The following is a 15,994-nucleotide window of genomic DNA, read 5'->3' as shown; positions in this document are numbered from 1 at the left end:
TGGATTTAAAAGTAATCCACAAATTTAGTATTATACTTTAAGTTGGTAAAACACAAATTGAGGAAAAATTAACAGATCAAAGCAACAGGGATCCTAACATGGGTCAAGATCCAAAAAAAGCCCTCATCCCACACTTTCCATATTGCAACTTAAATGCTCCCTCTCTGGTAAAAGATCTCAAATTTTAAACTCCACTCACCTAGTTTGCAACATGACTATGACGAACTATGAGGGATTATGGTAATAATACATTAGTGAAATCCTCCGAGAATTATTTGCTTACAGTCTTTCATTGAAAATTTTGAGTCTCCAAGCCTGATGACATCATCTGGGGTTACTATGTCAGACCTGACAAAAGCCACAGAAGACATTATGCCCGTGTTTTCACAGACTGACTGTTAATCTCAATACTAATTTTGCTGTGTCAAATTGCCCATTTAAAGTCAATTAGAGATAGCAGAAGGTTGTTTAATACATGTGTGTATATGTAAATACATGTGAATTTTTGTATGCCAAATGAACGAAATGTAAAGAAGTACATTAAGGCAATGGGGCATCTTGTACATAACATTACAGGCATCAACTCTGTCCACGCTATTTACAAATATCAATGGTTTCAGTGCAGTCATTGTGAATTACTGCCCATTAAGGCTCATAGTCAGAGAGTCTGCACTTCCTCTGACCCCAGCTTACTCTCTCTGGTGGCCAGACCACTGAGAGGCTATTTTTTACTGGTCATCTGTCATGTAAAATGCCAGCGGGGGCAATCTATGACAGGTTATCTATAAAGCCAACTTATCTTTTTAATTAGTGAGCCGGAGAAGGTGGCTCTGGAAACAACATGCTGTAGATCTGCTGGAATGATCTGTCTTTGCCAGCTACGAGCTACTGTACGACACAGAGCAGGAGAAAAATGTCTGCTAGAATGAATAGATAGCCAAAAGCTTACAGCTTACAGCTAATGAGTGTGCTAGCTGTTATAGACACTGAACACCCTGTGAAAGACAATAAACCAATTTTTCAGACACTTGGATGAATTAATATGCAAAAATAGAACAGTGAGAGATATCCAGTGAGCTGCAAAGCCGGAAGAGAACAGAATTTGACATTAGCCAAATTATTTCCAAGATCAAAGGCAGAAATCTTAACAGTGAGAGCAATCTGAGTGATTCTGTGGAAGCGAGTTCTGATTGCAATTCCTGTCCCACAAAGGCAATCCAGCTCTGCCGTGTGTGTTTGTTTATATGCTACTAATTGTGGCCCAGAGCAGAACAGAGCAGAGCAGGCGAGGCTTGGCTCTGATAAACACTGACGCGGATTCCTCTGAGGCCCCTAACCTCTCACATCAGCACACCCTAACAGCCCTTTCTTCAACCTAGAAACCAGTTGAAATCGGCTCCAGTATCCTGCTCTCATAGTTGTCTAGTCAGCCCTGTGGCATTGTCCATTGTAATCTTGCCCCAGGACTAATGAAAAGCACACTAGCAATAATTTATAATTAAGATTTGGGTAAAATCAACTGAGAAAGTCAGAAATTATAAAAAAAAAACAAAAAAAAAACCTTCATAAAGAAACCTTGGCCAAACTGGTATTCTAAGTGGCTTGTCCCGACTCAGATCTGACTGGTGACCCCTCTTCCAGGTTGAGAATACCGCAGCTAATTTTCTTGTACTTACAAAAAAGAAAGAAAAACATGAGACCGAAAAGGAAGCAGATGCAGCGTCTCATTTTCCAATAACAAACCAGCCAGTGCAAAGTTTACATTACCATTTGAGTGATGTCTGACATCATTCATTCAAGCATAATAAACCAGTCTGTGCAAACACACTTCTAAACTTGTGGGGATCCTCACTGAAGCAATGCATTCTCTTGCCCCATCTCAGACCCAATGTCTTAAACTGCAGTCTTGCAGTTTTATTTGTCCAGTTTTAAAGGTAAAACAGCCCACTGAAACAAACCACAAAGTCCTCACTTTCAGTAAATGTTCTCATTCTGAAGGTATAAAACTCGAATTGTACTTACAAAAATAAAAGTACAAGAACACACGCGCGTATCACTGGTCCCTCCTCTCAAAGTCTGTGCCTCCACCTGACTCCGAATTCAAAATGTTTCTGACAAACCCCATCTGAGGCCCACACCGCACATGTTTCAGGACCGAGTGACCTTATTGTTGCCGGGTTTTGGATACCAACCTTGGCCTTGTCAAGCTGTGCCTGAGCCTGTCGCTCTGCCTCTCTGCGCACTGCCTCCTTATCCTCCTCCAGGGACACATCGGAGTCTGATGGACGGCTGGTGTAGGAGTCGGCCGAACCCTGCAAAGACAAACATACACTGAAACTCAACTCTATCCATTTGGATTCACGCTTGACAGGTGTAAGAGAAATGGTGGGCTTCACACACACAACTCAATTTACTTTGCATTGCCCTTGTTCTTCAAAGAAATGTTCAACTTTGGAGCTGAGCATCTGATAAGCAACTTAAGCTCTGATCATCAAAGGAGTCTCAGCGGATTTCATGAAATAATGAAAGAGATTGTGCTCAATAAAATGGAATTCTACTATCAATCACATAGTAACAACAACTTGAGGAAATCACATGAGCTGATTGAATCTGTAGCAAATCATGTATACTTCCTCTTTTTCTCAGAGAGGATGCCAAAGGACACAAACAGTCATTTTTCATAAGGTCACATCACTAGTAGCTCTTCTTCTATCCTTAGCTCTCTCTCAGCGGCTTGCCTGCAGATTTGTTGTGATCCTGCTATGACAAACACTGGGGGAAATTGTTAAAGAAAACAAGGTCCCAGTATGTGCTATGTGGTTGTGACAGAGCTACTCATAAACAAGCAGACTCACAAATACCAAAACACACATCATTACTATCTTAGACACATTCCTGAGTGCAGTGCACTGGTGCACACTACCACACGCACATGCTTGCATCACAAATTTTGTCATATACTACGTGAACGCAGATCATAAATAATTGCTGAACTAGATAAAGTAATACTTGCAGGCTATGGCTTTATAGACCATAGTGTTTACAACGAGTTCTTAAAGCACTCTGCCCTGCAACAGCAGAGAGCAATTACTACAGAAGAAGACGAAAAAGATACAAAAGGGTTTGAAGCTTTCAGGCTGACTGGCTAATCTGCAACAGATAAATAGGATGTAAATCTTCATTTATATCTAACAAAAAAATAAGTGATAAAGACCACAGATGCAAGTGAAAAACTGCACTCCACCTTTAGGGAAAGTGAGGTGCTTCAGAATATATATAACCAAAAAAATGTGTTGTTTAAGCTTTCCATCTACCTTGAAATTTTATTCACCTGTAATTTAATACATTAAGAATTAGATTTAGATTTAAAAAAAAAATCTTAATGACATCAAATCATGAATTCTAAGATAAGATGGTTACGCATTCACTGCTAAGCCTATAGCATGATTTGTTTAGCTGCTTTTATTCTCTATGACCAGATTTGGCTCCTTTGTAATCTATGTGGGAAGACAAACTAATTACCAACATATTAGTTCAATGAAAAATGTAAATATTTCAATTACAGGAAACAGGCAGGGTGTAAAAAATAAATAGAATATATATATAAATGAGAATATCTACATTAAAACAGAGCCAAATTCTGGTCTTTTGAGTAGTATAAATATGTAGATACTGCATTTTGGCTTTGTAAGAAAACACTGATAGCTATATTGCTAACTGAAATGGCATTAAATACTGATGAAAAACAGAAAAATTGGAGGGAATGAATGTGGATGTTGGAATGAATACCAAAAGTTGCAAATGTACAAACAGAAATAATTCCCAGGACCACATTTCAGTTTCAGGGTCAAAGATTAAAAGAAGGGATTTTTAAGTGAAGGCAGTGTGAGCCTTATCCTTACCTGCACGCTACTATGCCACCCACACAAGGTCTTTCATTCATCTCACTGCACCATTACACTGCTGTCTGAGTTAAAAATAGCCTCCCTCACTCTGTGCTTGATTAGCATTACCCTGCCATCACATACATACAAAGGAGGATCTCCTACCTCTCCACTTACATTACCTGACTTATAAAGACAACACAAGTGTTGTTACCTTACATACAGTTGTAGTACAAGGTTATTCATATTTATGTCCTCCATCTTATGGTAAACCCTGCTGCTCCTCAACTGCCTCTGTGTCTTTCATTCTCCCTCTTTTGTACCTGATATGAATAAGCTCATTAACTATCCATAGGCTGCCTTGCTAGCATCACCTTCATGATCAATGTAATCTCTCAGCAGCTTTCAAAACATCAACAAGCATCTAAAGTATGTGTGAAACACTGCTGAGTTTGAATATGCAGCTCTTCCGCTTTTGGATATAAATGCCCTAAATTTGAATCTAATTGCACATTAGCCTCTCTTTTACTGTGAAGCTATTTGGCCTTGAAAAGTACAGGTGAACATACCTGGCCTGATATTATTATGTCATCAGGTTATGTCTGACGATAGGGCGTTATTAAGAACACCCTCCCAGTGGGTCAGAGGGAGGTGATATGGAGCTCTGCCCAGAATCTGACAGCCATAACTGATAACAACACCCAGCGTCTCATCATCACCAGGCAATACACAACTGTGCCATGCTGACCCCAACACTATGGACTGATGGATGAACTAGAGACGGCACAATACACACATGCACATGCACACAAAAACAGACCAGCTTTCACAATGTAAACACACTCAAAATCTGCTTACACAGGCATCAGAGCTCTTGACGCGACCTCCCTTGGCTCGTTTCAGCAAGCGGATCCAGGTGGCCTTCATCAGCCACACTGGTCATTCAGTGTCCTGAGCCACTGCGCCCCCCCACTACTGCTACAACTATACCTAACTGCACTGTTGTGGTCACCTTTACACCAGTGCTGCAGCCACTGTCACTGCTCTGGCTACAGGTACATTCAACACTGTGGCAGCATCGACAGCTGGTTTCTGTTACACCCTGGCTGTAAAAGCTACCTTCATCTCTGGATAAATAAATTGCTTTGTAGTGAGAGCTCCTTGCTTTGCTGCAGCTCCAGCTAGCTCTGCTGCTATCTCTAGAGCCACAGATCCTGCTGCTCCTGCTGCTGCTGCCGTTGCCAAAGATGGGGAATCCACAGGAGCTCTTTGCCCCGCGCATAATCTCAGCAGCTCTCTCCCCGTCTGCCCCAGTCTCCTTGATAGCTGCTCAGACTGCCGCTGCAGGTGCTGAGGCTGACTCCCAGTATGAGTCAGGTGGCAGCAACGCTTCTCATGCTCTCATTCAAGCTTTAGCTCCAGCTTTGCTCTCCTCCTCTGCTGTAGGCTCCCTGTGCTGCTCCACAAGCGATGGATAATGGCAGTTTATCTACATGAGTCGTGGTGTGGCTGCCTGTGACCGACTCCCCTCCTGATGCTAATGAAGCTGCTGCCTCTCAGGTGCAGCAAGCTCCCTCCTTCTCACTCTCTGTGTCTCAGCCTGTTAGTGTTAGTCCTGCACACTCCTTCAGTGATTCTGCCGCTCTATCTCTGTCTCTAGCACCCCTCCTTCTCCTCCTTCTCCTCCTCCTCCTCCTCCTCTGTCACTCCCCTCATTTTTTTTCCTCAGTTACCCCTCACAGTCAGTCCATCTGCTCATTGTGTCTCTGCAGTGATCAGTTCTGGGCAGTGCATGTGCTGTGTGGATACTGTTTATGTGTCGACTGTGCATGCTGTTTTGTTCTTTTTAGATGTAAACACACTCCATCCATCTTGATATGAGCCGTTTATACTTGAAAATTAGGTGTCCTATCGCCATCTTCTCAGAGGTTTACTGCAGAAAATCCTAAAATCTGAATCTAAATCTGCTTACTTTTTATCATGCATCATATTAGGGCTGCAAGTAATCATTATTCTCATTACTGATTCATGCAGCAGATTTCAAACTTCCTTTCATGCCCTCCTTTGGAAGCTGAAAATTCATGCCTAGTCCTACTGACGCATTTTAATTTTTATCAGTAACATAGGGGATGCTAAAGACAAGACTAGCAAAGGTGAAACTTATTTCACCAGCATTATCTACAACATTGACTGCATGTTTCTTTTCATATGTCTGAATGGTTACCAGTGTGCAAAAGCAAAATGCAAGAAAATGCTGCTCAATTAAACACAAAACAAACAAGACTCCCCTGCTATACTGACAATGAACTTTTAGGCTTTCTCATATTTTGGATATGACTGCAGTGCTTGCTCAATGAGCAATACCTGAATAAATTTGTATCTTTGTCATTTTTTCTGGATTAATTGACTTTCAAATGTGTCATAATATGATATCATGCATCATCGGAAATTGAATATCTATTGGTGTGAGAAAATGCAGAATTTTAATGCTACCTTAGGTCTTTTCATCATTTTATAGGAAAAAAGAGAAAATAATCAGCAGCTTAATTGATAACAAAAATTAGAGCTTGATCACAATGCAAATAAAGGGTTTCCTACTTTTCTTTGTTTGCACGATATTAAACAGAATATTCTTGGATTTTTGGACTGTTGGTCAAACAAAAAAAGACAACTAATGTCACCTTAGAGTCGAGTAGAGGGACATTTCTTGCTATTCTGTGACATTTTTTAGACAAAACATTTGATTAATACTAATGAGAAAGTAATGATAATAGTAAAAAAAGTAATCAGCAAATTAATTGATAATAAAAAATAGTTGCAGAGCAATTGTCAAAAATAAGAGTTAAATATACTGTATCTATTTTTAAATAATTTTTTCTTCACTATGGTCTCAGCATTAGACATTCCTCGGTGAAAGCAACTCTAAAATCCTCACTCATCAGATCAACGATTCATTACAACTGAGCAGAGCATCACAAAGCCACACAGGACAAATGAGAATAATCACAGCGTTAATTAAAAAATTCCTATCCTCATCAAGGAACAGCCAAAGTTAAACCCTGCAGATTATTTAAAATGTCTTCTTTTCTTTTCTTGTTGGACTGCTGACGCATGATGCTCCTCTGTCTGACCCATCATGAGGCTGTGTGAGGTCAGAGAAGTCATGGGTTGGCCCATGGGACCAGCGGTTGAAACAGGCCTGCTGGTTTATGATCAGCAGTCATTCCCCAAGGAGCACTAACTGTACATCAAAGGATGACATGCTAATCAGTGGTGCTTATCATAACCAATCAATGACAAGCCTCCATCTGCTCAGGGTCTTTTCAACATGACATGTGCACTTAAAAAGGACACATCTTCTTATGAAAGGAAAGGCTGGGGGAGAATAATGTGATTTAGCTAATTAAGACCAATTAGCGTGATGAGGAGGGCGATTATCTGAGATAGATTATGTTTTGATGTGAAGATGGATGGAAATGGTGAACAAAAAATGCTATCTTGTCCATCATACCATCTAACCTCTGTCTCACCTCAGCTTCAACAGTAGTTTAGGAAAGAAAACAACACATTATTCCTCTGGTTTGGCAATAAATCATGCAATGGTCACATATGTTTCAATAAGGTGGGTTGACACTAGCCTCAAGAGCAAACAGGGCACAGATGCTCTGAACATGGAGCTGCAGTGCCCGGAGATGAGAGTGGTGAAGCTGTGAAGGCTGCACTCTGATAGCAACACTGACAAAGACTTGCAGCGACAGAACGAGCCTCTGGCTGCCTGACATGACTGACCTCTAGACCTGCTGCCACACTGATACTGACAGCACTGTGTCACCTACACGCAGGCCACTAATAATAATCTAACAGCAGTGTGATACTGCTTTGATCCTTGAGGAGTGGTACCCTCTTTTTGAGGGGGGGTGTCACCCAGCAGACTGAGAATCACAACTCCATTCAAAGTAGAAGGAATCTGATGTACACAGGGCACTCTTCCTTACTTAACCTCTCTACCATTTATCTGGAAAAAGTGAAATTTAATTTCACGTTTCCCCAGAGGATGAATATTAAGAATAAGAGTTTGTTGACTTAACTTTTCTGTAGTGCACCCTTCAGGTGAAAATTTTTATTTATTCTCTAAAATATTACTGAACGGATTGGCGTGGAAGTTGTAAATACCCATGGTTTCAAGATAATGTATCCTAATGATTTTGATGATCCAGTGACTTTTCCTCTTGTGCTTTAGGGTGAAGTGAAATACCTCAACTACTGAAAAGAAAAACAAACAACAAACGGGTTTGTTACCGAATACTAGCAAGGCACTTTTTGATTTGTGCTAATTAGCAAATATGATGCTAACACAGACTACACCAAAACATGATACCCGATAGACACTGGTATGTTACAACTGTCAGTGTGAGTCACTGAGGACTTTTAATGTTGTTGAACATTCAACAACATCACTAATCAACCAAACATCAACAAAAAAACAATTCAAACACACAAGATCATCCTCTTTGGTATAAGTATTTTCTCAAAAACCCAACATTATATATTGGTCTGAGATGGGACACAATGCAGCAGTACAGTTGCATCCATCATCACAACCTCTACACCCTTTGCCATGCCACATGAATGACACATGAGTTCATGCATTGCCGCACAAAGTTGGCACTGGACCTAAATCGTGTCCTGCGGAATTTTCCGATATTAATCCTACTTCCTAAGGAAACTGGGCTGCAAATCTGCACTAGCATTTGGGAGACAGAACAGACAAACAGAATTGTGTGTGAGAACTGGCCATCTTCATGCATTGGTCAGAGAAAGAGAAATGAAGGGGGGAACTGAAAGGGCAATTGTCCTGTGGTCTCTATAATGCACTTATTGATTCATTTGGACAGGGGTCCTTGCTGTAAGACCACCACTGACCTCTACATGCAGCAGTGGCACAGCGATCATTACATTACAACATCACAAATCATTGTGGCTATTACCACAGTGAAACAGGAGGCTGTGAGTCAGCCACTCCTGCCTTCTGCATCTGACAGAATCACTTACAGTGGACGAAGCTCTACACCAAAGAATCTCTTTGTGATCTGAAAGCTTCCATTTTCATTTTTTGGCAATGTAGGAGTCATTCTCTATATGTATCCACTAGGGATAGAGAGAGCTCTAGTCATGCAGAATATATATATATATATATATATATATATATATATATAGATAGATAGATAGATAGATAGAGTGCTCTCATGGCCAAGGAATCCTTTCTATATTTAGTCGTTTTTATCTCAATTCTTACATATAGTAAGACTCCTGCTTCTATCCTCCCACTCAGGCCATACTGCATGGTCTCTCACAGCTTGTTTACTGGTCCCAATTTTATTTTCATTCACATCCCCTCTCTTTGCAGTTCCCTAGAAGTCCCCTAATTCGTATTTCTCCCACTTGCACTTCATTTCAACTTTTCCTATTCCTTCCCATCCCATATGACCCCTCACTCTGCTGCACTCCTCTCCTGTCTCTCTCAGGATTCCCAATGGCTTTGGCCTCTGGACTCTGTGGTTATCTTAAGGAGGGGAGGATGACTACGTGCATCGTTTGCTTTTTCTAGACAATAATCCCTTGCTCTTGTCATCGTAGTGACTGATACACTGTATTTTTTTGTCAAAAATCACAGCCGTTTTCTTAGCAGCTGATAAATGTTGATAATTCTGAAGATTTTAGTTGATACTGGGCCAACATGGACAAAAGGGTTGAATATCTAACATTTGACTGCGCAAACTTCTGTTGATAAGGACAGTGTGACACCGTCAAAAGCCTCAGTCCAATTAAGTAACAGGAATCTAGATTGTTTTGTCAGCAGTTGCTTCCAAGGTTAAGAATGAACTGTCAAACTCAAGTTGATAACTCACATATGAAGGTTACTTTTGTTTGCATATCCATGGTTACAGTTTAAACAGCAACTGCAATATGACTCTCTACGGCACAGATCTACCAAACTATAAACAACTACAGGAGAAAATAACAAGGCTCAGGTAGGCCACATCCAACTGAACTGCTCCATGGCATCATACACTTCCTGTTTACATCTCCCAAACCATGATGGAAAAAGTAGGCCTCAAAACTCTCAACATATTCATCAAAGACGGAAACAACAATAGGAGTTACAAAATCCATGTCAATTACGTTTTTGTTGTACACTATCAATGCCTTGTTTGAGAGGGAAAGCAAATTCTTGACCGTGGGTACAGTAGTTGAGAAAACACTGTTCTCAACTACTGTTTCCAAGGTCAAGAATTAGCTTTTAATGTCAACTCTTAAGCTAACATGGACGACAAGTCCTTAAAATGTTCAGAAAATGGACATTTGAATATCTACATTTCCATGACAACTCAATCTGCTGAGGAAGATCACTGGAGACTTTTGACAGCTCAAGAGCAGCTACTGAGAGGACTTTGTGGTGGCTTTTGTCAATACATTTTTGGGAGTACTGAGGTCTGAGTACTGAAATGTCTTGGTAACTACTTGAAGGATTGCCTTGGAATTTGGTGTAGATATTTTTGTTCTGTTTGGATGAAATAAAAAGAGTATGAATATTCCTTGCCTTTTCATCTAGTGCCATTTTGAGGTTCTGTGTTTGCGTTTCATTGTAATAAGCAATGATTATCATACTAATGCTATAAAGTGTGACTGATGCTTACAGAAAAAAAAAATACTTGCTCAACATCAACATGTTACCGTTGTCATTTTGAGCATGTTAGCATTAAGTTTAAAGCACCACTGTGCCTCAATATAGCTTCAAAGCACTGTCAGTGTAGCTGTATACTCTTAGTCTTGCTTCATAAAAAGTGTCGTAGCACATGTAAAGTACCATACACTTACCAATAGATAGCATTTATAGGCAGAAGTCATGCCATAATCCTGTAATATAAAAGGAAGTAAAAACCAAGTATAAATGGACTGGGATTGAAGAGGTTAATACATTTTGAATGACCAGATGTTAACTCTGCAGTTTAGAAACTTCACCCACTACTAAATCAAATCAGAACTCAAAGACGTAGTGAACCTCATCTTAAAAACCTAACCTACTACCAAAAGGAGCAAAGCGGCCATAATGCAGACAAGCATCAGCAGTGACTTTAGTAGGACAGTGTAGTCAGACCTCACAGTCTACCTCACATGCATCATGATTGAAGAGTGAAGATCATTGCTCGTGCCAAGTCATGTTCAGTTCTGACTGACGGACTTTAGCTAACTGCAGAGGGCTGACAATGGGCTAAGCAAGTGTGCTAGCAGTTTCAGTCTTGGCATGACTCATTCTTGGCTGGAACCAAAGCCTCTTTTCCTTGCCATCTGTCCATCACTGCCACTTCCCTCAGTGCAACACAAAGTCAATTAAATCATCGGTCCACAAACAGCATCTCCTCCATCAAACAGAGACAACGAGAGCAGACATGACAGCTACGAGTGAGAGATGTGAGACTGCGGTAAGGGATGATTGCTAATATTTAACACAGAACAAAGGAATGAAAACCAAGTGAGCAAGAAAGTTGAAGAGAAACATACTGTCGGCACATCTGCAAAAGAAAAAGAAAGTGTGTGAGAAAGAGAAATGTGGAGAGATAGAAGAGGGGGGAGGAGTAATGATCTCTCTGCTGTGGCAAAAGAGGGATTGGCTGCATGGATGTCAAGGTGACACTGACAGGCCTATGAAAAAAGTGTTTACCCAGCATTCCATGTGCCTGTGCATTAGATAAGTGCATCATCCTATAGAGGTGATGAACTCACTGGCTGTCAGTTACATGATCCCAGAGCGCACAGTTGCTGGCTAGAAACTTAGAAATCAACCGCACGGCAAGGGAGCATAAAACTAGTTATGCCTTCACAATACTTAAATCAAATGGTAACACGGAAAAGAAAACACACACACACATATTGTCATTATCGGTAAAATTAGATTTTTTTTGATAGCATTCTCATAATCTATTACCTGTTTAGTAAAGAAAAAAAGGCACAAAAAAAAGTGAAAAATGTTAAATTCCTTGTTTTTCAACAAATCAGCTCCACCGAGTCTCCAAGTCCAAGACTTTTACAATTTGAGACTATTGTAATGTTGCTTAAAATAAGACAAAGAATCTATAGCCACACTCAGTGAGGCTGTATTCAGGCACATTGGTGCTTTAAGCTACATGGTAAGATGCTCATAATGACAACACACAACATGTTCACTATCTTAGTTTCGGGTGTTAGCACGTTAACATTTGATAGTAGCACTAAACATAAATTAACTTTTTCAGTCTGGACCAGCCAACTGGCGATGCCATTGCTCAAGACTAAAAAAAAAACAAAAACAAATGACAAAACAAATAATAACAAAATATTGGTCACTTTTGTCTAAAAGTTTTGATACTGATGAAACCATTGCAAGTGCTACTCTTTGCTCAGCTGTTCTGACTTTGTGACTTACAAATGAACAGGTACTGTTTGGGTGATTGCTTCAATTCTGCCTCACTGTTGCTGTGCCTCACAACAGTTCAATGTTATGGCAAGACAAACGCTGGGTGACGGGACCCTTACAACTGCAAATTATGTGCTAATCCTTTCCCACCAGTAAGTAATACCTGCAACCAGCAGCAGCAGTCCCTTGAGGGGCATTGCTCTCGTTAACAGTGAATCCCCTCACAGTGAGATCTGGTTTGTCTAGCAGCTCCTTCCCTCTCAGGTCCCTCTGTGGAAACACAGCACCATAATAGGATGATGGCTGATTAAGGGGATACAGTTAGAGAGGCCAGCGGCTGCTATGTGCTGCTCTTTTGTGCTTGCGTCATCAATATTCTGGCAGTTTCCTAGTGTATGAAGCAGGCTGTGGATGATTGATGAGAACTGGCTAAGAGCGCAGAACGAGCTGCTAACCATCTTCAGTGGAGCAAAACATACCACCCTACAAATGGGACTGTGCTCGAGTAAAATGATTTCAGCTTCATTTATTTTATTTCATACAGAAATAAATTATATACTCTGGAATAATTCCTGGCTAAATTTGTGATTTATGCAAAATGGATGTTGTTGCCAAAGAGGCACAGGGATTTTCCACATTGTAGTGCTGAATAAAACAAAAAAACCTCTCTCTAAATATGTCTAAAGTATATTCTAATTATATCTGGAGAAAGAAAGGCCACAAAAGGTCGGTTAAATTTTTTAAGTTAATCATTGAAGTATAGATTCTTTCTCTAAATGAAACCCCAAAGCTTCTATGTGGGATATCAATACAATGTGGAAAATACATTTATCTCACCATATCCTTTTATGCAGTCCTGAAGGGCAACCACCACTGTCTTGGAAAAACCTTGTATCTCCAGAATGAGCTATTCATGAGTAGGAAACCTACCCTGTTTTTAGCCTTGTGACAATGTCAGTTTAAATTAACCCAGTGGGCTTTTTAAAGTGGTTAACTTAGTTTCAGAAGGTACACTAAATTCTACAGGTAATTAAAAAAATTCAAAATGATCAAAGTTGAAAATTATTTGCACTGAAAAGCAACATGTCAGTTGTTCTTGTAAGGTGCTTACTTAAAATGCCTTTTGTGCTAATATTATCCACTTCTAAGTTCTCTCACCATAGCTAATTTTCATTATGACGTCAGCATTTTAACATTAGACGCAATACATGTTTAATTTGGTCTTTTTGTGTTGTTTGCTGATCCTGTGAAACGACCAAGGCTTAAAGTCCTCATTGATGATAGTAGATTATCATGTGATATGTCTATTGTAGCAGCAATGTCCTTGTTCAGTTGAAGTGAGCAATAGTTGGTAGGTCTTAAACCACTTATTTTTGTTTATGATTAAGCTGTCGATTTGTTTCTCAATTTGTCTACAAAAATGTCCCCTCATACTTTTCTACAAACCAATCTAACATATTTAAATGAACTGCATTATGTAGTTCAGTCTAAAACCCAAACATACTCAGTTTGTCAGCATATATGACAAATAAAAACATCAACGAGTTATACCTCTGTTACACCTCCTCCTAATCAGCTTTGTTTACTATTCACAGCCCTCACGCACAGATGAAGATATTCACACAGTGACAATTAAACACACTCTGAAAAGATACAAGGTGTTGCTTGACGTGGGGAGCCAAATCAAGTGGATACTTAAAGGTACGACTTCTGAACAGACCCCCTCTGCTTCTGCCTCTGTGTATGTGTGTGTGTGGGTGTAATTGGTTTTCCAAGACCTATATGAGCAGCAACCGGCTATAGATTGAGCAGCAGAGAGCAGCTAGTCACGTAGCTTCTTATATACCCACAACTGGAAATCAACTAGAGGACAGACAACAGTATCTGCTGCATTAACTTTGTCAAGACAGCGACACAACAACAGATTCATTGTAGCACTAATATGATTTAATCGTCTGATTGTAGTCACTCATATACTAGATGATATTCTAGATGGGTTAATCCATTAACATACTATTTTCCCTATGTGTATCCCTTTTCTTATTACACACTGTTGGGCAGGACCATGCAAAATGTATTCTGTACCACCTTGTTTCAACTTATTCTTATGGCTAAACCATTATAGACATCACATAGAAATAAACTAAACTTCTAAAACTAAAATAAACTTCTGCAACTTTGAACAATCTGTTTATAACAGGGTTTTCTGTGTTGACAACTACTTTTCAGACTTGCTTGAGACTGATCAGACATTAATACAAGGATGTGGCTGGTGACAATCACTGATTACTATCACAGAAAAACATTTGGACTTTTACTACCACATCACACACACACACGCACACACATACACAAATGGAACAGGAAATGTTTGAAATACTAACTAGAGGCTTGAATGGATGTGACATCGACACTCATGCTCAAATTCTGCTCTAAATTCTGCTCTAAACAAAAAACTACAGACTCTCTTTGGCTCATGTGACAAACAGGCAAAACTTTAGCTTTTGCTCCGGGTCACAGCCAAGTTTTGTGCTCTGTACCGGTCTCTGTACATAAAGGACCAAGCTCACCCCAGATGTTTACTTTCTATCCCTCTCTCTGCTTGTTAACCACTGTCTCAGCTCCCCACTTTAAGCTAGTAGTGGTCACGCAGTGGTGCTCGCAAATTCAGACAAGATGCGTAAATGAGCAGATACGTCTCAAAACAGCACACTGCAAGAGAGTCACAGTGTGCATCTTGAGTGTGACTCTCACTAACTTTCAGGCAAAGCGAAGAGGGAGAAAAATAGGAAGTGTATGATTACGCCCCTTTAAATCCTGCACTAATAACCTCCATTCTCCTGCAGTCTGAGCCATTCCTCTTTGTTCAGAGGGTAGAGAGAAGAAGAATGAAAGGTATGGCCGACTTAGGTTCAGAAAAGTTTGAAAGGATACTGTTTGAGTAGCAGGAAGCATGTTTACTCAAACTTACCAGATCTGACTCCTCACTGCCGGAGTGATACATTTCTGCCCTACCCGACTCTGTGCTGTTCAGCCCGGCTGGGAGAAAATCTCCTCAGCTGCTGCCCATCTCCTCTCTGAGCACAGCAACTCCTACCAGCCCGATTGCTTCACTCCTCCGCTTGTCCCAGCTCCAGAGGGGAACGGCTTTGCAGAGAAAGTCGGAACCGGAGGAGAGAAGTTAGTTCCTCTCAGCCCTTCGTTGGCCTACTTTAGTCCCTGAGAGGCAAAGAAAAGACAAGCGTCTTTCCCACGCTGGGAGAACACTCCTTCAGAGCGCCGCGACCGTCCTACAGCCCCAAAAACAAGCCCCCCTGCCCCTCTCCCCTCCCACTCTACACACACACACACACACACACACATATATACACTCTCTCCGTTTCACACACATACACACGCACGAGCTTGCACACACACACACACACCCACACAGCCAGTTAGGAAGTAAGATCTCTGGCCAACAGGGCCGACCTGAAAATTCCAGAAAGTACCAAAAGCAGCTGCAGAAGCTTTTTATGTCTGTGTGAGAGTGTGTGATCTTGAGGAGTTTACATGTGTTCCGCTTTGCCTTAAAGAGGTTACACTCTGAGGAGAGGACGGCTAAAAGATTTGAACTCACTGTATAGTCTCAGCACATGTTGCTGAGACCAAAACG

General features: G+C 40.6%; 1 protein-coding gene across 1 annotated transcript in view; it reads right to left on the bottom strand.

The window, feature by feature from the left end:
* The window catches only part of cacnb2a (calcium channel, voltage-dependent, beta 2a), a 33,075-nt gene extending 17,509 nt beyond the window's left edge, over positions 1–15,566 (bottom strand). The window contains exons 1-2 of the mRNA XM_041961159.1: positions 15,311–15,566; positions 2,193–2,312 (exon numbers count right to left, since the gene is read on the bottom strand). Coding sequence (XP_041817093.1) covers positions 2,193–2,312; positions 15,311–15,343 — 153 coding nt within the window. The 5' untranslated portion in view covers positions 15,344–15,566. The remainder of the gene's footprint in view (positions 1–2,192; positions 2,313–15,310) is intronic.
* Between the last annotated feature and the right edge of the window lie 428 nt (positions 15,567–15,994).

Source organism: Chelmon rostratus, chromosome 20 (assembly GCF_017976325.1).
Source record: "Chelmon rostratus isolate fCheRos1 chromosome 20, fCheRos1.pri, whole genome shotgun sequence".
NCBI classification, from domain to species: Eukaryota; Metazoa; Chordata; class Actinopteri; order Chaetodontiformes; family Chaetodontidae; genus Chelmon; species Chelmon rostratus.
This window is presented reverse-complemented; position numbering and strand designations above follow the sequence as displayed.